Source organism: Muscardinus avellanarius (assembly GCF_963383645.1).
Source record: "Muscardinus avellanarius genome assembly, chromosome: 18".
NCBI lineage: Eukaryota > Metazoa > Chordata > Mammalia > Rodentia > Gliridae > Muscardinus > Muscardinus avellanarius.
In genome coordinates, this window is record NC_137804.1 from 50797235 (window position 1) to 50819981 (window position 22747).

The 22747-nt window shown below is 46.2% G+C and overlaps 1 protein-coding gene across 1 annotated transcript in view; it reads right to left on the reverse strand.

Annotated features, from left to right (window-relative positions):
• Nucleotides 1–234: 234 nt before the first annotated feature.
• Nucleotides 235–22747, reverse strand: part of MAGI1 (membrane associated guanylate kinase, WW and PDZ domain containing 1) — a gene marked incomplete at both ends in the record, with an annotated part of 524358 nt that continues 501845 nt past the window's right edge. The window contains 7 exons of the mRNA XM_080715588.1: nucleotides 235–965; nucleotides 5328–5466; nucleotides 8527–8670; nucleotides 10079–10139; nucleotides 10271–10364; nucleotides 18845–19012; nucleotides 22238–22537. Coding sequence (XP_080571714.1) covers nucleotides 235–965; nucleotides 5328–5466; nucleotides 8527–8670; nucleotides 10079–10139; nucleotides 10271–10364; nucleotides 18845–19012; nucleotides 22238–22537 — 1637 coding nt within the window. The remainder of the gene's footprint in view (nucleotides 966–5327; nucleotides 5467–8526; nucleotides 8671–10078; nucleotides 10140–10270; nucleotides 10365–18844; nucleotides 19013–22237; nucleotides 22538–22747) is intronic.

Sequence of the window (22747 nt, forward strand, 5' to 3'; positions counted from 1 at the left end):
TAAAAATACTTTCTTTTAATATGATACATCAGGCACAACACTTTTCATATATATATATATTTTTTTTTTCCTCCTTCTTCTTATGATTTCAAATGCATAAAATGTTCGTCGCTATTCATAGGATCGCCGGATGTGTCGCGGATGCTTCGTCGTCGTCGTCATCGTCGGGTAAGAAACTATAAAATCTGTGCAGGTCTGTCCGTGACCTTCCTGACTGGGGATGCGGGCTGGGTCTCAGATGCTGAGGTCGGTGCTACATTCTTTGTAGGGTCGCCTCCTCTGCTCCGCGGCGTGGCTCCTGGCACTCCTGCCGGCGGCGGGGTCGGGGTCCCGGTCTCGGGGGTCGCGGGGGCCGCCACCCCGGTCCTCGCGGCCCTTCTTGTCCAGGGAGCGCTCGCGCCTGCGCTCTGGGGACCGGGCCCGCCGGCGGTCGCTGGACTTGGCCCTGCGCTCCGGGGACCTGCGGGGCTCGGGGAGCCGCTCCAGAGACCTGCGGCGCCGGCCGGGCGACCTCAGGCGCCGGCCGCCGTCGGGGGAGGCCTCGCGCCGCCGCCCGGGCCGCGGCCCGCGCTCCAGGGTGTTGTCGGCGCTGCGGGCGCCATCGCCGCCGTCGGGGGTCCGCTCATGGGCGCGGCCCGCGCTGCCGCCGTCGGGCCTCCGGGAGGTGCCGTTCCAGGTGTGATGCTCGCCGGACCGCCGGCCACGCTCCCGATTCCCGCCGCCGCCGCCGGCCGCCGCCTCCCGCGCATGCGCCCGCCTCTCCCCGGGCTGCGATGATTGGTGGACGTCCGCGTGCGGCGTGGGCTCCGAGGAAGGATGCGCGCGGCCGCGCGGCGCGGAGGCCCTCACTTCCGGCGCGGCGGCCCTCACTTCCGGCGCGGCGGCCCGCACTTCCGGCGCGGCGGCCCTCACTTCCGGAAGGCCTTGTGCACCGCCGGAGGCGCCGTTCCGGTCGCCGCTGGGGTCTGCCGGGAGAGAGTAAAGCACAGCTAGAGTCGGTGCGAGGAACGTGGTCGCCCCGGCCCGCGCCCCCCACGGCCCATTAGTCACGACGGACACACAACTGTTAAAGCGGCCAGGGCCCCTCGGGTAAGTCAGTACAGCTGCAACTAGGGAGGGTGCGGACCAGGCCCGAGGAGTGGAGCGTGCGGCCGGTCGCCATGCTCAGGGCGGATCAGGGACGGGTTTCCCGCAGCGGCCATGATGGGAGGCGGTGAAGGCACACCCCGAGTCGTCTGGCTAGGGCCCCCACGCTTCTCCGCCTTTCCCATCCCTTGCTGGTCCTCAGCCATCAGCCCCTCTGCCCTGCCCCGCCCCGCCCCCTTCAAAGGATAACTGCTTTGATTGGCTTACAGCTAATCTAGGTATTGACCTGGAGGGGCACCAGGGATGCTCTCTGGGGAGCAGAAACAATCTGGCCTATCTGGGTGGTGATTTAAATGCATGCGATATGGAGGTGTGAAGTCCACAGCCCTGTACGCTGAAGACTTAAGTTTTACCATATTCAAAGCATCCTACTTAAAAAAAAAAAGAAAAAAGAAAAAGAAATTCAGGGTGTTGGGCAAAGGGGATGATGGTGCCACACATCGGCCTGGTTGTTGACTGACAAACTAACAGGTGTTTTTGTGGGCGATAGTCAACTATTTTGTGCGTTAGTCAACTACTTGAGTGTAAATTCAAAAATAAGGAATTACTTTTTTTTGGGGGGGTTGGTACTGGGGTTCCTGGAAACCCTTCTACCTCCGGGCTACACTCCCAGACCTATCTTATACTTTTTTAAAAAAAAATTGGCAACAGGATCTCTTAAGCCAGTGCGGCTGGCTTCAAACCTGTACGATCCTCCTGTCTCCGCCTCCCAAGCGCGGGGATTACAAGCGTGCGCCACCACGCCCAGCAGGAATTACTATTTTTTTTAATGCAGCGTTTTCTGATAAAGGGGGAGAGGTTGTTAGCTACGCATTTGCAACTAGTGGCATCTCATAAAATCTTTAGGTTTAAAGGCACTTCTTCCTTAGGATACATGCAGCAGCTGTAATGATACATAGGCGCTGGAGAGTCACTGGACTACTGCTTACACCATCCAGAGTTACAGATTTGGAAGCAGGGTAGCCCAGGACCACTCCCATTTGAAATGATACTACAAGTGGCTTAGACTGCATCGGGAGTTCATGAGAGTTCTTTAGAAAGCAGCGATATTTTGCTGCAATTAAACCCAATACAATATGGGTGCCTGAAATGCTATGCTGCTATTTGAAAGATAGGCTCATGTGACAGAAAGTCACTAGGGCAAGATCTTTCATGAAACTAGGTGCGGTGGCACCCACCTGTAATCCCAGTACTTGGGAAGATGAGACAGGAGTGTCACAGGTTGGAAGGTAGCCTCAGGAATTTAGTGAGACCCTGTCTCAAATTTTTAAAAACGACCGGAGATATAGCTTAGTGCTAGAGGGCCCTTGGGTTCAATCCCCCCAGTACAGAAAAAAACAAAAAAAACAAAAAAACAAAAAACTTTCATGAAGCAACAAGTCTGTATTAAGCAATTAATCTGTTTCATGAAGGATTGCCCCAAAACCCAGAGTGACTTAAAAAAAATAAATAAAAAAGCAGGAATATAACCTAAAGCAGGGATTAGCCAAGTTTTTCTAAAGGGCCAGATAGTAAATATTTTGGGGGCACAAAATCTCTAGGGCAACCATTCAACTCTTCCATTTGTGCAAAATCAACTATAAAAAGGAGTGGGTGTGGCTCCATGTCAGTCAGACCTCAGTTCCAGAAACAGGCTGTGACCTGGATGGGGCCAGTGGGAGAGAGTATGCCAGAGATGCCTGAACACCCGGGAAGTCTCTTCCTTGTCTAGCAAAGGCCTGTCTGCCTGGGTTAGAGCTCTGTGGTGTAAGGCTGATTCTTTCTGAAAGCTGGTGGGCTACTACATGAAAATCAGTCCTTCTGACATTCTGGCAAGGGACGATTCCTAGGTCACCATTCTAAATCTAACCTTGGGTTCTTACGCCTGCTTTTAAGACAAGGGAGAGCAACACTTTGACAGGGTCAGAGTTGTACTTACAATTCAAAGAACGCAGGGTGCTCAGAATGAATTGCCAAACATATCAAAATAGAGCTAAGCAGAAGCAATGAGGAAATTAGGCCACAGCACAGAAACACCTAGTATTGATTGAGCTACAAACCGTAGTTTGATTATGGCCCATAAGGTAGAAGCAAGCCTCCCCGAGCTTTTCATTTCTCATACATGCAGCGATATTAGGACGTATCATCGCTGTAGAAGGGAGGCCCAGCACCAAGAACAGTCAGAGAGAGAGAGAAAGAGAAAGAGAAAAAGTTGAACATTTAGATTCCCTATAACAAGGAGGAAAGAAAAAATTAATCTGCATTTGTTAACATAGGGCAAAGAGAGTTTATTTGTCCAGTGAGACAGTCTAAGGCAACACTCAGATAAGGCTGCAGAGACCGCAATTGGAACGTAACATCTTTAGACAGCCAGAAGGTAACTCCAGACCCAGACAACAGATGCATCCTTTTGTGGTTTTTTTGTTTTGTTTTGTTTTGCTTTGTGTTTTTTTTTTTTCAAACAACCGAAACAATGACAGGCTGGCATAGGAGAGCATTAACAATAAACAACAAAAGAACCAAGTCCCCCCCCCCAACCCCGCCCCAAGACCGCGGCAGTTAAATTAAGTACAAAAAACTCATTACAAAAATAGCCTCACAGAGAAGCAGGTTCCAATCGAGTCAGAAAAATATTGGAACTTAACATGTTATAACCCTTTTGTGACTCTAATCAATAGAATTAGAGGAGATTTAGTCCAAACGATGCATGGAAACATTACAGCAAGCACAACCCTGGCATGTTCAACCTCTTTTTTGTTGTTGTTTTAGAAAATTGGGTATGTGAACCATCTTTATTTTTAGCCCAAAGAACATTTGTTAGTGTTGGATTTTCATCCTCAGTGCAACAGACATAGGTTTGGAGAAGGTACACAGGTTACTGATGATGACTCTCAAATGAAATATCACATCCGACAGAAGCATAGGGAAGACAGAAAAGGGACACATGTTACACGGCTTCGGTGGCATCGACACACCCGACAGTCAGAGTTCAGTACAGTGCGCGGCCATGGCATCTCAGCGACATTCACCTGTGGCTGGCCATGCCTAAAGGGGCCTCTCTGGCGCCCCCTTCCCCTCCCCTCGGCCCCTGGAATTGTGCACCTGTACCAACGTCCAGCACCTGGGAAGGCTGCCCTGCACGGGGCTGTCCTCCTTGAGCTACATCTGAACCAAGTCCAAAAAGCAGTTGTGCAGAATGACTTTCGGGAAAAGAGGGTGATAACAGATAAATCCCTAATAAAGGGGACCAGTGTATACAGGGACCATTCAATCACAGTTTCGATAGAAACTTTTGTAGACCTTTGGTTGGGAAAAAAATCCCTACATCTAGGGCATAGCTTCCTTTTTGTTTTTGTTTTTGTTTTTTTTCCTTTAAATTTTAAACAAGAATCTCAAATAAATAGGACATAATTATTACAATATACAACGTTTTGCCCTCAGAGCACTAAGCTATGTAAAGACCATTTGCTGTGTACTCAAATCACGCTTAAAGATATGACAAAGGAACCCTACGCATAACCTGGCTTTCCGCATAGGAAAGGTATAGTATACATGTTCCCTCAGAGGAGCACTGGGGAGCTAGTTCATCCTTTACACGTAGAAACATATGGCTAATATATCAACAGTTTCTGTTTGTTTGACAGTAGTGGGCTCAGGTGTCTGATCTGGGGTAAGAGACCAGTGCGGGGATGGAAAATTTTTGTATACAGAGCATAAAGGAGGTAAGCAAAGCCCCCAAATCGTCTTGAAATTTCACGCCTCTTAAATAAAGACATCAAGTAACCGACAAAGAAAAAATATATATTGTGCCTCAACATATCACTCAGGAAACCTGCTTTCCTGCTTCTTAAAAGGAGGATATAGTCATTTTGTGCTAACGATTGGATCTGAGAAAGTTTGGCACAGTTCAAATGAACATTCCTTCGCTCTTGGTCGGACTAGACAGAACGTTCTCTCTGATTATCAGAAAGGGGGCTATACGATCTTGTCTTAGGCCACGCCCCAGTCCACGTAAGCAAGCAAAAGGATGAAATGTGGAGAGATTTCAGGACAAGCGAGGCAGAGAGTCACATGGTGCGAGAGGCTGGTAAGACACTGGTGGATAGGGGGAACGAAAAGGACTTCCTGCTGCCGCTCACTCTGCAAACAGAGTCATGGAGTCATGCCAGGGAAGGAAGGAATGTTTTCATAGTTTGACCCACCATATTCTGGGACTGAGCCGTCTCCCCGCCTCAGAAACAGACGAACTCTTCGGCCACCGTTCTTAATCAGTTCTATGGCCCGAGCATGCTTCATGTTCTTGGTGGTCTCACCGTTGATTTCTAGAATTTCGTCACCAATCTGCCGAGGCAGGAGAGAACAGAGTAAGAAGGTCACAAGAGGTCTTCGTCGGCTCCGGAGGCCCATTCCATTTAAGCTTCTTTTACCCATCGATTCACCAAATATTTATTAGGCACGGTTCAGTAAATTTTCTATGGCTCAGGATTCAGCATTGACAGAAAGCAAACAGAAATCTTACCCTGGTGGGATAGGATTACTAAATAATATTAAGTGCTACAGGAAAAAAAAATAAGGGAAAGGGATGTAACGAATCACTTCCAGAGTGGCTCCCAAAGCTCCCAGCTTGTGCCAGGCATGGTGGTGCATACCTGTAATCCCAGTGCGTGGGAGGCTGAGACAGGAGGAATGCAGGTTCAAGGCCAGCCTCAGCAACTCAGTGACGCCCTCAGCAACTTGATGGGACCCAGGATTCAATCCCCAGTACCAAAAAAATAAAAAGAGTTCCTGCCTCCCTGTCCGGTCCCATCTCTGTGTGAACTCCTTTGCTTTGAACATGGAGTGAAACTAGTGGCTCACTTTTAACCAACAGACGATGGTAAACATGACCAGATGTCAGTTCAAAGATTAGGTGGCAGAACAGTCCTGCCCCTCTTACTTGCCCCCCTTTGTTCTGTTGCTTGCTCACTGAGACATGCTGTGAGCTGCCTGCTTTCATTGGAAAGTGTCCCCAAAGGCCCATGTGTTGGTGTTGAGGTTTGGTCCCCGGCCTGTGGCACTACTGGGAAGTGGTGGGATCTTTGGGAGGTGGGCCTAGAAGAAGGCCAGATATCGGAGGCCTGCCCATGAGGGGGATATTGGGACCCAGCCCTTTCCTTTCTTCCTTTTCTGTCTACCACCCCCCACACACCATGAGGGGGGCAGCTTTGCTCTAACGCATGCTCCCAGCCATGACATCCTGCCTTGCCACAGGCCCAAAACAACACAGATGACGGACCATGAGTGGACACCTCTGAAGCTATGAGCCCAAACAAACCTTTCTTCCCGTTTTTTTGTTTTTTTTGTTTTTGGTTTTTTTTTTTTGGGCGGGGTAATTGGAGACAGAACCCAGGGGCATTTTACCTACCCAGTCTTTTTTATCTTTTATCTTGGAAAAGAGTCTTGCTAAAGTTGCCAAGTCTGGCCTAAAGCCTGCAATCCTCCCATCTCAACCTTCCCAGTACTGTACTGGGATTATGGGTGTGCACCATCATGCCTTCCCCTTTCCTCCTCCTAAGTTCATTTTCTCAGGTGTTTTGTCCCAGTGACGGAAAGCTGTGTAATACTGCCCTGTGGAATCCCAAGATAATGGGATACTCTAGTAGACAGCCCAGGAGGGCTGAAACCATGTGCACGAATTCAGCAGCAAACCTTCTACAGGTGCCTTCATTCGAGAACGCGGTCCTGGCACTCCCTAAGTCAGCCTCTATTCTAGGCATCAGGCAAGAAAGAGTGAACAAAATGGGCCACACTGGTGCTCCTGTGAGCTTCTACTTCAGAAGGAAGAAAAGGAGAGCACTGACTTTGGAGTCTAAAGCCATGTTTCCATCTTAACTCGTTAGCTAAGGGGTCTTGCTAGGCCCTCAGCTTCCTGGGTCCAGTCCACTTGCAGGTCTTTAGAAGGAGCCAGAAGCAACACTACTTCTTTCAAGCTGGGAGGATCATAGTGGGCAGTGTCCTGTGGGCTGTGCACCATTATATAAGGTCGTGCTGATGATAATTCATTCAATCGGAAGCTTTTGTAAATGATGAGACAAGAGAAAGCACATCCTGTACAACTCAAACAAAGGAATATATATACCACAGTGCATCTGTCCTTTTATAAGCCCATGTATACACAAAGAGGAAGGATATACGAGATGGTACACTATTTAATCCTAGGAATTATATTTTTACATGTATGTGCCATTTTTCACTTTAATATTCTGAAACCACACTCTTACATATTCTTTCTCAGTTAAGAAAAATCTTTTAACATTTTAGTCTGAAGAGACTAATAATTTAAAATTATGCCTTAAGCTGGTTGTAGTAATCCAGTACTTGGGAAGCTGAGGCAGGAAGACCAGGAAGCTGAAGAGGGGCTCACTAAATTGCTGAAGCTGGCCTCAATCCTGGGATCCTCCTTTCTCAAAAGCTTCCCAAGTACTGGGATTACAAGTGTGCACCACTATGCCTGACACTTGATTTTTTTTACTTTGTTCTGGATGGCTTCTCATACATGTGCCTCCATCTGTGGTACTTGCTTATGCGTATGATTTATCTTAATCATCTAAACTACCCAGAGGGTGACACATTCATCCACAGAAACAGCTGTCAGACAGCAGAGTGAGCTTTTAGCATTCATGTCCTTATTATCTGCTGTCTCAGTGACTGCAGAGGAGTCCTGAATATCAGTGTTAAGTAGTAGCTGCCCTCTGCTCGGTCAGGGTCGGCTGGCCACTTCTGAGGCTGGGGAAGGACAGCAGGTGACTGGCTAGGGGATGAACGGAGCTCACCATCCAGCACGTGTAGGGCTACGACTCTCCTGCTCTCTACCCATCCTGCAGCACCCAGGAATTCCTGAGAACTGACCTGTCCGCTCCTGTGATTGAGCAGAGACTATGCAAATGGCCTTAAGAAGATAGCTATTTTAATACACTTGTAAATAGTTTCAACCCTGCACTCACGCCCAGAAATTCACCTAACTTTAGCAGCTGCAATTGACAATGCTTTAGGAAAACAACAAGAAAATACAGCAACACAGGATGGAAAGCATGCATTTAGAGTGTCTAGATAGCTGTAGAAAAGGTCAGTCTCAACTGGGTGTGCTGGTGCACCCCTGTGATCCCAGTACTCAGGGGGCTGAGACAGGAGGACCAAAGGCTCAAGGCCAGCCTCAGCAACTTACATCCAGTTTCAAAATAAAAAATAAAACAGCACTGGGGGTGTACCTCGGAGGCAAAGCAGAGTGCCTATGGGCCCAGTCCCTTATTACACACACACACACACACACACACACACACACACACCCCATAAGCACGAGTGTTCATTCTAACCACGAATGTCAAGAAGTCCCTGCAGGTGTTTGCTTCCTTCTGCACTTACCCGCATCTTCCCACACCTTTCCGCAGGGCCATCCTCGGCCAAGCGCAAAACATAGAGGTCCATGTTATACTCTCGGCCCCCTCGAAGACTGAAGCCAAAGCCCTTGGCTCCTCTTTCCAGTTCCACAGTGTAGAAGTCTTGCTCCTGTTCAAAGAAATTCAGTGTGGTCATTCCGAGAGAACTTCATGTCCGCACACATCCCCGTCACCTTTCCCCCATGCACCCTGTATTCTGTTGCTTTGGCAGAGGGACCGTCAGCCCCTGGCCCCCTCTTGGCGACTCTTAATTGTTTGCTAATCATCTTCGTCAATCCTCATTACATCAGAAGCTGGAAACTCAGAACCTGAAACATGCACAAGTATTTCTATGTACATGTATGTATTCAGCTCCAGCTGAGGGGCTGCGGTGTGTGTTCAGAGCAGGAAAGTTGTTCATTACATACCACCCATCTGTTGTGGAATGTGAGCTTCCTTGACCTCTGCCTGGTAAGTGTCAACCATGCCCAGCTTTAGGGTATCAACACCCACCTCTATGGCCTGGCAAGGACTTCCCTTTTTGTTTGGGGAAAATCAAAAATGGACAACTGAAGGCAACAAGGAGGCTGGTAAAGAAAGTTCTCAGCCAGGCATGATGGCTCATGCTTACAATCCCAGCATTTGGGAGGCTGAGACAGGAGGGTCACGGTTCACTGACAGCCTCAGCTACTGATTAGTGAGGTCCTTTGCAACTCAGTGAGACCCTGTTTCAAAATAAAGAATAAAAAAAATAGGGCTGAAGGCACAGCTAACAAGTAGAATGCTCCTGGGTTTTATCTCAAGTAACACACACACACACACACACACACACACACACACCCCACACCCCACACACACACCCTCTCTTTGCACCACCCCTAAATCTGTTTCACCAGGAATCATTGTATACCCTTCTTTGCCATTCTGAGGCACAAGTATCTTCTTCTATGGGTCTCACCTGAAATTCACAAGCCCAAGAAACACCTTGTCAAAAAAGGTATTTTCTTGATAAAAATACATTTTTGAAAACTACCAAGAGATAAACATTAGCTGAATTGCATTTTCTCTGATCACTGATGCTTGTGACAGCTTTTCATTTTGGGATTTTTTTTTCCCCTCTAGGAATAAGGATATCTAGGAATATATTTCTAAGGTAGCAAAATAAATTGCCATTTTCTAAACAATCAATGTGAGTGCATAGTTGGTAAATCACTGCACAAAAGGTTATTTAAAGATGCCTCTTTAGCCGGGCGTGGTGGCGCACGCTTGTAATCCCCGCGCTTGGGAGGCGGAGACAGGAGGATCGCGCAGGTTCGAAGCCAGCCGCGCTGGCGTAAGAGACCCTGTTTCCAAGTAAAAATATAAAATAGGTCTGGGAGTGTAGCCCGGAGGTAGAAGGGCTTCCAGGAACCCCAGTACCACCAAAATAAATAAATAAATAAATAAAGATGCCTCTTTAGAAAACCTCACAAAAATAGCTTCAGAAAGGTGGAAGGGAATGAGCCTCGTACACAGAAGAGAGGAGAAAGGGCCCTCACCTGTGTAGCCTGGGGAGCTTTGAACTCGAACTGAGATTCCGGCTTTGGTTTGGTGGTATTCCTGCCAGAGAGAGAGAAATACATATAACAGCAACCCAGGGCGAAACCGAGAAAGAATCAGAAGACTCGCAGTCATGCCGAGAGCGGCTCTCTTCCCTTTCACCTAGCAAAAGGACCTGAAACCCCTCTGACCTTGCCTCCTGAGCCCCTTGCTGAGGAGGGGTGTGTGTGGTGGTGATGGTGGCGATCTTCTCCGCGTTGGTCAGCAAGGTGGCGTTGGAGGACTCTGCGGGACGGAGCACAAGGAAAGGAGAGTCTGAGTGACAACACTGCCCAGCTGGGAGGGGAGCAGAAGCCCTGGATCTAGACGGCAAATCTCACTTCTCTGTGCTCACTTCCAACAATTTGCCTCAAACTTCTCAGTGAGCAGGAGTTTAACGAGCCATTCTGAGGTCTTCTCTGATGGAGGTGGAGTGTGCCCCGCCCCCAGGACCCTCCTCCCCGCCAGACAGTCCCACGAATGAACGAGATCATTTTTTCCAGAAAGTACTGCTCTAAAATGACAGCCCACACAGGTGTGTCTCCCCTGCCACCGAAAGGTGACGGTCTTGTCAAAACGCCGCCACACTGGAGTTACTTCACAGCATCTACGGGCTGGTGATAAACGTCTGTGCTAACACCTCCTGCCATTTTCTGGCAGGGTAGCGAGTCGGCTTGGTTTCCTCGTGTGAATGTTAAAATCGCGAGTGTGCTAACATCTTATTAAACACACACAAGTAATAGCTGCATTCTCCTACACCACTCCTTTGAGTGGAGCACAACTGAAAATACTGAACTCCTGAAGGATTCATGTCAACACTTGCATCAGAAGAACTGGAGTTTGTAAATATAAGTTGTATAAATCATAAAGCCGCCTTAAGGTAATGAACATGATTGATTATATTCTTCTGTAAATTGACTTGCTTTTCCACTAATCACATTCGTAAGCAACTTTATTAATCTCTAGAAGTTTGGAGACTAGAATCTGGAAATAGAACTATAGACTGTACCCACATACATGTATTACATTTTTTATTTTATTTTTGTGATACGGGGCTTGAACCCAGGGGCCTTCTACCTCTGATTTATACCCTATTTTTTGTTCTAATTTGAAGCAGAGTCTCACTAAGTTGCATTCATATAATAATAGTTATAAGCTGAGCGTGGTGGCGCGCGCTTGTAATCCCCACGCTTGGGAGGCGGAGACAGGAGGATCGCACAGGTTCGAAGTCAGCCTTGCTGACTTAAGAGACCCAGTTTCCAAATAAAAATAATATAAAAATAGGTCTAGGAGTGCAGCCTGGAGGTAGCAGGGTTTCCAGGAACCCCGGTACCACCAAAAAATTAATAATGGTTATATGTTCTTTTACTACTCATTTCTCTATTAAGATCAAGGTACTTGTGCAAGCCATAGTCTTTGGAACTTGGCCAATAACTTCTAATCAAGAAAATGATCACTGATGGTTAAATCCTAAGATTGGCCCGGAAATGCCCATTCACAGTGTACCTTGAAGTCTAGAAGATTCCATGAATCCTATGATTCATAGTACGAACTTCATATTTGTTGAATACCTATGTCTGCCCATCAGGCAAAACAAGCTTTTATGGGAAAATACTTTAGATATTCCAAAGTGAACAACTGGGACTCTTTCCATGATAGTGAGAGCCTCAGTCTTACCCAACTGTTTGCAGTCTCTCTTCCATTTTAAGTTCCAAGGACACTGCTCGCCTTGGGTGGCTTCCTGTAATTTTACTGTTACTACACACAGTGGTTAAACGTGTGGGCTTGAGATTCAGACCCAGATTTAAACCTCCTTTTCCCTGCTCGCTAGCTGCGTGCCTTATTTTTTCCATCTGGTAAAGGGGTCAACAGTAAATCCCTTCTCATGGATGAGAAGATAAGACTATCATAGTGGCCAAGGAGTGAGCCCCTGGGACACACCAACTGCGGCTCTGGCCTTTACTACTATTATGACTTTTTATTTATTACCATCAGAACTTCCTTAGGTTATTTACATTCTCTATAAGAAGAGGGCACTAGATAGAATTTTAACAGTATATTTTCCCAACATTGAAGCCCATTATTTTTTTATAGCCAAGGCCCAAGATGAAGAAGAAAACGTATCTAGAACAAGACAATTGTTTTATAGAGTCCTCTTCATGTTTCCGCACACTCTTCCCAACCATTTCTACAGGCTCTAGGGCAAAGGACCTACTGTCAATTGAGTTTGGGAATGAATGGGTGCAGCGAAGGGGACTGTTTCCGTCCGTGTCTATTTTGTTGTTTGCCTGAACTCCTCAGCATCTATGAGGCAAAGTGCCTGGAACCCCTTGAATCGGGGAGCAGGTGCTCCAGCTCATTGCGACAGGGCAGTCCAGAACTCATAAAGTGAGATTCTGGGGTCAGATGACTTTGCTTTTTTTTTTTTTTTTTGGTGGTACTGGGGTTCCTGGAAGCCCTTCTACGTCCGGGCTACACTCCCAGACCTATTTTTACATTTTTATTTGCAAACAGGGTCTCCTAAGCCAGCGCGCGCGGCTGGCTTCAAACCTGCGCGATCCTCCTGTCTCTGCCTCCCAAGTGCGGGGATGACAAGCGTGCGCCACCACGCCCGGCAAGATGATGACTTTGCTTTGCACCCTGTAGTTCTGCAGCTTACTGGATAGGACTTAGGCAAACACCCAGTGACTCGCTTCCTTCTTGTGCACAGGGGAATGACAGCAGTGTGTGAGGAAATTGTCTGGGATAGAGCCTGGGGCATAAGTTATGCTCAAAACGACTGCTGTACACTTGACATTTATTATAAGATTTTAAAGGCATATCATTAGCACACCTTCGTGACTATTATTATAAGTGTTTCCCGGAGCCTTCCGAGGAACACTAGCTCCTTATCACTCCTATTCAAGAGCAGCTGGCTGGCAAAGTAGGGTGACAAGTCTAAGTGATGTTTCATGAAGCTCATCTGCTGTGTCAGTACCAGGACGGATACACTGCACGGCCAGGACCTGTGACTCTCCCAGACTTTCACAAATGCACACACTGGCCCTTTAACAAACTCCACCCTGCTCATGAAAATTCATTTTATGGAGACTCTCTGGGAAATCACAAGATTGTTTGGGCCATGGGGAAATCATAATCAGGATACTAAAAAAGAATATCTCCTTGTAATTAAAGTGATTAAAATTGCTGAATTGTGCAGAGGCTCTCTTTTAGAGTTGTTGGTAGCAGGAATATTCTAGGAAGATCCAATTCTATTCTCAGTTATTATATTTCTGTTGCTTTCATGGTTTGATGAAATATAACAGATAACCACTCATTACACATAAAAGCAGTGCCTTTATTAATTTTCCTACCCTTCATTTACTATTTTCCCCAATTATATTTACATGCAAATCTTTTGGGGGCTGAAGCTTAACTTTAGGCATTTAAAAAATTAACATTTAATATGCTAATGTCTATTTGAGCTCACTGAATTTTCCTCATTATCTTTTTTTTTAATGAACCACTATCTATACACCAGAGCTTACTGAATTTTCCTCATTTTTAAAGAATTTATAAACAGCCACCATTTACAGACCACTCTAGAGTGCCAAGCAAGCGCTGGGCTAGGTCCACGACCACATGGACTACTTCATGTGATTCTTACGACCCGCTACTACAGTTGTGCGTCCTGCCCCAGCTTACAGATGGGGAAACTGAGGCACAAAGAAGATGGAGAATATATCCATGGTCACCCAGGCAGCAAGTGGAGGTGCTGGGAATTAAACCTGGGGCCTGCCTGGCAATTCACTTTTATTCTGTGTACATGGGAATTATATGCTTGCATCAAGGAAATCATACTTGATGGATACATTCCTTCCATTTGAGCAATGTTTGTAGTCCACTGCATAAATACCACCAACTTCAATAAGCAGTTCCACAGACCAATTAAAATACAAAGACCCTACATCGATGGCTGGATTCCATGGACCATTTTCAGGGCACCAAAATATTTTTTAGCATGCCCTCAATTTCCAGTATGCTTTTAGAATATCAATACAGTTATAATTGTCTGTAAACTTTTAAGTTTTCATTTGGAGTTAAACCAAGATCGCATCTACTGAAATGCTAACTTTTTAAAATATGGAGATGAAGGCTGTTATAAAAAATTTATGGCTCTATCCTCAAAGCAAAATTTGCCCTTTATAATAGAGAAAAGTAGGACCTGAAACAAGAGGAGTCTCCCTGCCCTCCAGCAGTGATATTATAGAGGAGTGTTTGTGTATTTGAGTTGTAAAACTGCAAGGCAGATGGGCCAATTGGGTATTTTTATGATAATTCCAGAAGGTACTCCACACATCCTTTATTTGATTTGTGGTTCTGGGGATTGAACCCAGGAGCAATCTCCCACTGAGCTACACTCCCAACCCTACTTTATTAGAAAACAGGGTCTCACTAAGTTGCAGAGGGTCTTGCTATGCTGCTGAGGTTGGACGCTAAGCTGTGATCTTCCTGTCCCAGCCTCCCAAGTACTGAGATTAAAGGTGTGCGCTATGATGCCTGGCTCATATCCTTAATTAAACAATGTTTATGTGTACTTTAGCTCTCCCAGAGGAGTAGAAATCAGGATTATTGCACTTCCCAAAACAGTCATGTTTCCACAGAGTCTATCTCTCAAGGCACTGTCACCAGGCTGTTTTGAGTCGGGGTACTTGCTCTCCACTAGGACCCTTCACCTTGGGTTTTGACCTATCTCTGCATCTCTGCGACGGTGATGACAGTTTTGACCTTATTCCCATGTTAATATTCTTAGCCTTCCTCACAGACTCCACGTGAAAGGCCAAGCAAGTCACAGAGGATTCAATCACTTCTTCCAGAAATACTTTAATGTGCAACCACATAAGCAAGAAATATCCAAAGGCAACATTGGAAAATTTGAACCCCACAAACACGTGAGAAGTTTTGAAGGACTTTTCATAGTCCTTTGCCTTCCCCAAAGACATAGGAGCATCTATGTTGCCAATCTCCACCTGCTACAAGAGCAAACACTGACGTGGAGGGAACTGAAGTAGAAACGGAAGCCCACAATTAAACAATACATTTTTAACCTCATATACTTTCATTAGCTTGAAATTGATTCTAGTAGCCTGGCTCAGCCTGGGACTGCTCTGACCGAAGTCTTACTCCCACCTGGGATGCACGGACATTTCCATATAAGTGGGCCTTGTCTTTTGATTGTCAAAGTTGACGATCAGATTCTGAATCAGATTCAGTATATGTATATATGCACATATATATTGCATACACACACACACACACACACACACAACCTGGGGGTTGACCAGGATCATTCTATCTCTTAGTTATCCCCCCTGCCCTTTTTATAATGTTTATTTATTTATTTGAAGTAGGGGCTTGCTAAGTTGCGGAGGGCCTCACTAAGTTGCCTAGCCTGGCCTTGAATCTGTGATCCTCCTATCTCAGCCTTCCAAGTACTAGGATTACAAGCGTGTGCCACCATGCCTGGCTTGTTCAAGTATTCTTTAGGCCTTTCTGTGCTGCTATAACAGATTTCTTATCCCTTGTCCATATTTCAAAGGAGAAAACATTCTGTCCCCATCTGGCCTCCCACCCTGGCTCCAAATTATAAAGACATAAACATCTGCCCAACATCTGTGAAGGCCGGCCTTGCAGCAGCTGCCTAAGAATTCCAACTAGAAGGAAGTCTTGGTTTGGAGCTTTGTTGGGAGGTGAGAAAGAAGCGGGGGAAGAAGAGTGGGAAAAACTAAAGAGAAGGGGAAGTGGAGACAGGATGTGCAATCGATGAGACGAGAGCCAGGTGGCTTCGGAGGTGTTTCCTGCACTGCACATCTGTCTGAAACACCTCTCGGAGCTTCTGAGAAGAGCACCTCACACGCAGTGAGCTTAAGAGCTTAGCACCTGTCGGCTAAGAGCCTCAGCCTTCTGTAGATGCAACTGGGTCCTGGGCAACTTGAGGAAACAAATATCAGAATGAAGGAGCTGAAGGAGCCTGGAGCCCTCTACTCACTGCAGGCGAGCCGGGCAAGATTTTCTCCTCCTCAGACCGTAGTGGTTGCCCTTTGTCTCTGAGGTGTTTACAAAATTCTCCAGGATCACTCAACCATCTCTCCAGAAATCTAACTCTCCGGCTTCAGCTCTAATTCCCAAGGAGGCAATTTGCAGCTCCTTATAGATGGGCATCATGCAGGCACCTCTGCCAGATGTGATTCCCAGATGTGATTCCCTTCACCTGGGCCCGGACACTTAGTCACTGGCAGAGTTCTGTTACCATGGCAATGATCTGCGCAAACATTTGGGATGAAATCACATCCCCAGTAGAACATATTGCCCTAAAACACAGATCAGTCCTCCACTAGATGTACCACTCTGTGTTTCTGTTCTAACCAAAGAAGCACATGGATTTTGGCCCAAATTTTACATATATATATATATATATATATATATCTACTGGAATTTTATATTTTAACATTTGTATATACTAATTACTAGAAAGTGAGCCTTGGGGTTCAAGATCTGATGCTTTCCTAAATGCAAAAACCAAACAATAAATATTTGAAAACCATTCATTGTTAAAAGCAGAGAACTTTGTACCAAAAGCATCCCATACCAATTGTGGAGGGGAAAGTGTACTTTATTAACACCCAGTGTGTGTACTGTGGTTTAAGTTGCTTCTGCATATGTATGTCTTTAAAAATTTTTTGTGTAAGTGTGGTACTGTGGATTGAACCCAGGGGCATTCTACCTCTGAGCTACAGAGGTAGAAAGTATTTTTACTTTGAAACAATCTCACTAAGTCACTGTGCTTCACACTTGCAATCCTCCCATCTCAGCCTCTCAAGTATTGAAGTTACAGGTATACACTAGAATGTCTGCCATCTTTTCTGTCTTTAACTCTTTTTCTATCTCCTTCCTTCAAGAAGAATTATTTTTTCCTTTCCCTTCTAGGACATGCTTATTGTCATATTAAGACTGAACAATACAGAACCAACAACTCAGTTTCTGTGTCTTCTTGGATTTTTTTAAATCATGGCATATAGATAGACATGTCTGGCATTATATCCCACATGTGGCTCTGGACCATTTCTCACTTCATTACTCTGGTTTCATTCATCTTTTCCATTAAGGACCTACGTCCCATCATCTTGTGATCATTTCTGTAAATTGTAATAGCTTTCCAGAGCGGTTAAATTGGTGGAAAGGACTCCAGACCAGATGGTAAATTACCAACCATGCACTTGAAAGAGGGTGAAGTGGACCATCATTCAAGGAGCTATTTTTTCCCTCCACAATTGGTATGGGGTATTTTGGGCACAAAGTTCTCAGCTCTTATGATAAATAATTTTCAAATATTTACTCTTTAGTTTTGTGCTTACTTCTTCTGGCTACAACAATCAAATATTGAACACTAAGACTCACTTTCTAAGAATTAGTATATAAAAATATTCATTTGGAGAATGACTTCCAGATACAATTCTCATTTTCTTACTTTTCAGATCTATGGCATAGAATTTTTATCAGGCTACCAACATTTTTTCTTGGGAAAAACTCATTGACTTTTAGAACATGTATTTTATAACATGAATGGAAAAAATGAAAAAAAGACAGACAAGTATTACTTTTCTCCCAGGGACAAGTTTGAATTAAAATGAAATCAATACTCAGGATTTACATCCCAAGCAATCTATACTTATTGATATTAGCATATCAATTTTGTATTCACAACTTATGAATAAGGAAATGAATACTGATACTTTGCACTAGGTGACTGGGTTGTGGGAGAGGTTCTGAGGGCTGTGGGATGTTTGGGAGCATCCCTGGCTTCACCCCCTAGGTGATACTTAGCACCCACAGTAGATACCGACAAATGTCCCCCAACTGTCCCTGGAGTGAAAGAACCATAGATTTTAATTTAACTAGTCAAGCAAACCGGCATACAAGAATAGGCCAAGTTTGATGTAGATATAACATATAAAAAAATAAAGACAATTCTTTCTTCATCCACATTTAAAAATCTGGGACAAATCAAGTAGGCACAAAACACAAGATCATCTCCTTACTTAAAAAAGTCAATACATTAACGTACTTCTAAAAACACAATATTGGCTTGCATTGCGAATGGGTAGGTTTTGTGATACTAGCATAATATACCATTACATTTAAGAAATCATTTATGCTATTTCAGTTACATCTTTGGGCATTCCTTCTTGCCGGTGTTAAAACTGTTCTATAGTTTTGAAGACAAACTGGGGAAAGCAACATAAACTGGGGGAGGTTGAAGGTTTTCTGGAATTTTTCTGTCTGTAGCAAGTCAGGGTCACAGGGCTAGAGGCTTAATTCGATAAGAGGATGAGGTACAGTTCCCAGCTCTTTTTGATTTTTTTTTTTTTAGAAACATGGTCTCCCTAAGTTGTTAAGGACCTCACTCAATTGCTAAGTCTGGCCTTGAACCTGCAATCCTTCTGTCTCACTCTTCTAAGTACTGGGATTATATGCTTGTGCCACCACACCTGGATCATGTTTCTTTGATAGGTATGTTCAGTTCGACTGGACAAAGCTGCCTCTTAATCAGTACCATTCCACTCCATTAACAGGAGGGAGGGAGGGAGGGAGGGAGGGAGGGAGGAGAGAGAGAGAGAGAGAGAGAGAGAGAGAGAGAGAGATGGAAGAGATGAAAGAGGAGAGAGATATATAATGGTATACTTTACCATCCCCAGGAATGATGCGGAGGGTGACTGTGTTTCCTGCTTCCTTGATGAGGTTGACAATGTCTGAGTGGGATTTGTTGGTGATGGAACACCCATTCACTGCCAGGATCCGGTCACCTACTTTCAGCTTGCCGCAGCGGTCAGCAGGACTGCCGTCAATAATCCGACCTATTTTGTGAGGCATAGCCACACTTGCATTGCCTGCTTTGATATTGAATTTTAAGGTGTTTTTTTTTTTAAAGTTACGTGGGAATATAGTAGAGGGAGGAGAAAAAGGGTTGAAAAGGGAAAGAGAAGGTTAAGTGTTAATTAATTAGAGCATCAAGCAAACGTTATTAAAGGAGCGCTCAGTGCCGACGGTCAAAACATTGGCAGTTACTCAGGGTGTCTGTCTACGTGGCTACTGGTGGACCCTGGCGTTCACGGCTGAGCCCCTTCCTGATTCAAATCAGGGACACCCTAGCTTTCCTCCCAAAAACATGGAGAAAATTTGGGTTATCTGGTAACTTCAAAGTCTCAAGGACCCCCAAATCACTCGCTGTTGGCTTATTTAGGGACTGCCAACATGAAGCCCAGGGTGGGGATAGCGCTCTCCTCATTCCGTGGTACCCTTACTTCAAGCATGGGTACCACGCTTCTGCTGGCGTCTTGAACTTTCTCCATTTAGAAGAATAATCAATGGCTTTCTTAGGAGGCTGAAGAGTCTAATAGTACCAAGAATTCCATGTGAAAATATCTAATGGGCCCACGCTCTCTGCCTTCTATTCAGAGTAATAAAAGTGTTAGAAAAAGGACGTAATTACAAGAGATGAGCCAGGGAAGTGCCCAACCCTCACACTTATTTTTCATTACATGACCTTTGCTCAATCAGCTCATCTGCGCTTTCAGGGCAGGGCCCCACGGGCTCATTAGCTCTGAAGTCAGCCCCCTGCTTCACAAAAGGCTCTTAAAGGAATATGAACAGCTGGTACCTATTCAGGCCGAGGACTGTGATCCAAAGTTCGGATCAAGTTATTCCTCAGCCCGATTCCTTTAATCATCTCAGCGTTAGCCATTGCACATACACGATACCAAAGACCAGGAGAAGGGCACTTGAGGTTGGTTTATTCTGTACTCTGAGCCATTTCGTGTCACTGCTAACCTCTACAAAAAGGTGTGAAATTGGCGGTGAGGACTGGTGGAGTTGTAAGGAATTGGAGACTGGGTTCCAGTGTTTCCAAAGCACGTTCATCTACCGGGAGAATTTGTCTTTCTGGGAACCATAAAGACAGGCTGTTGAGCTGCCTCTTGGAAAGGGGGCAGAATTAACACAGCAGCTATTAAAGTGCACTGAGCAGGCTCTTCCCCACTCTGGTTCAGACCCGAAATCTAAATGACAGATCTAACTCTAACTCGGCAGATCTGCCTGCATTTGTCATTGGATGCGATGGCAAAGCTGAAGACTTTAAAAAAAGAACAGAAACTGTGGGAATTGGACAGAGAGGTGTCCAGGGAGGCGCCAGACTCCAGTGCAAGGGCTTTTAAGTTTAGCTCTCTCCGGGGACAGCTCCCTCAACAGAGGTGTCAAAAAATCAGGTCTAAGGAAAGCGCCCACACCCCAGAAGTCCCGTGCAAGGTATTCGGGGAAGTTTAATGTGTTGATTGTAAGAACCAAAGAAAAATGATCAAAGAAGAGACTGTGAAAATATTCAGTATTCATTATTCAACACATAGCCCGCCACCAGACATCTGGTCTTTCTTTTTAAAAACTGAAAGTGAGAATTCTGAAGTAGATAAGAGCCACATCTCAAGGGACCGGGGACAGTCAAACTGCAGGTCTGAAGAAACCCCCTGAGGTTCCTTTCCCTCCTATTCATGTATTTATTGTAGTGCTAAGGATTGAACCCAGGGGCAGTCTACCTATGAGCTATATACCCCGCTCTACTTTTTATTTTGAAACAGGGTCTTGCTAAGTAGCTGAGGGTCTAAGTTGCTGAGACTGACCTCAAAACCGCCATCCTCCAGTCCCAGCCTCCCAAATATTAGGATGACAAGTGTGTTCCCTCACACCGAGTTCTTAAAAAAAATATGCAGAAAAGTCCCAAAAACTAATTAAAAAGCAGACAAACACTTTTGGTGTCAGTTTATCCATCTGGAACATGCTATGATCGTTTTATTAATGTAGCTTGCAAAAGCTCTGTTAGTGATGAGTGTTTTGTTACTGAAGCCACACGTGCGTAGGCCTGGCTAAGTGGCCCCTTCTGAAGATAATACTTAGGGAGCAAGATAGCAATAGCAGGAAGCGACTTACCAAGACTATCGAGAGGCAAAGTGAGTTTTACTGGCTCAGAATGCTAAGGGGAGCCTAGCTGGCGAGTGACCTGGGCCACTGGCCATCAGATACCACGTGGTCAGGTCATTTGGGGCCAGCGTCAAAGCCTGGGTAGCACACTTCCCTTCTTCGGTCATACTCCACGTGAACTCACGCAGGTGCGTGGGAGAGGACAAAGGGCGCTTTACGCAGTCGGGAAGGTGGCTCACTTTGGGGGGTGTCTGTCTATAAGCCACCGTGATAATAAGAAAAACTGTACCACAAAGGACTAGTTCTAGACTCCTCTGGGTGTCTGCTGCTTTGATCCTACATCAGGAGTGAAGACTTGGAGAGGTGACGCTTGTGTTTCTCCATAGTTTGCTGGAACTCCCAGCATCTGAATATGTCCCTGAATCCAGGCTGCGGCCAGATTCTTAGTCAAGCAACAGGGAGCATGTTACTCAGAAATGTTAAGCATTCAGATACGGGCAGAGGAGGGCCACAGACAGGTGAGAAGCTCGTCGCTGTGATATTTTCTCCACACACCTCTAGGTATGTTTTATAACCTTATGCTTTTGTTTGGGAATACTGGAGATTGAACCCACTGATGTTCTACTCTGAACTACACCTCTGGCTCTTTTTATTCTTTATTCTGAAACAGGGTCCTGCTCATTAGCTGAGGGTCTCACTAAATTGCCAAAGCTGGCCTTGAACCTGTGATCCTCCTGTCTCAGCCTCCCAAGTACTGGGATGAGAGGCCTGAGCCACCACGCCTGGCTCCTCATCCCCCTTTTACAAACCTTGGCTGAGGGTGTTGCTATTAATGATATCCTACTCTGGACCTTTCCAAAGTCTTTCTCTGGCAAAATTTTCAGATACTTTGTACTGTCAAGATTGCTATTCAAATCTCGTGTGAATCTCAGGGACGCCTGAAGTCGGATCGCACATTTAGAAGCAAGCTGAAAGGATTTAAAAAAAAAAAAAAAACCCTCCTCAACCTTCAGAAGGGTAAAATCTCCCAGAGCAACTCTATCCCAGGGAAGACTTTCACTGCCCAAGAGACCGCGCCCAAGCATCCCAAGCATCCCTGGTCCCAAACTCACCGAAGGTCGTGCCCGCCTCGGGCCTGCTCACCGAGGACACGATGACGAAGCCGAAGCCCTCACTCTCGCCGCGCCGAATCTCCACATCATAGGGCTGCAGGGCGCTGGCCACGGCGCTGACCACCGCGCTGCCCCCGCCGCCGCCGCTGCCGATGCCGCTGGTGCTGCCGCTGCCCGAGCTGACCGTGTTGAGCGAGTTCTGGCTGCCCTGCGGCGTGCGCTTGCCCTCCAGCGAGGCCGGCTGCGTGCTGCTGTGGTGCGAGGAGGCGGGCGAGGGCGCCTCGCTCTCTGCCTTGGGCGCTGCAAGGACGAGGCGGGAGGCTGGGCGACCTTGGCGGAGGCGGCTGGCCACCCCACCTGGCGCCCGGAGCCCAAAGCAAGCCAAGGACCCAGCATGGATGTGGGCTAGGCCGGTGCCGGCCACCATACTGGCTTCTCAGCCTGCGCCCCACCACATGTTGCATTACCTCTGGGTCACATTTACAAATGAGTGTTTGCTCTTTCCAATTG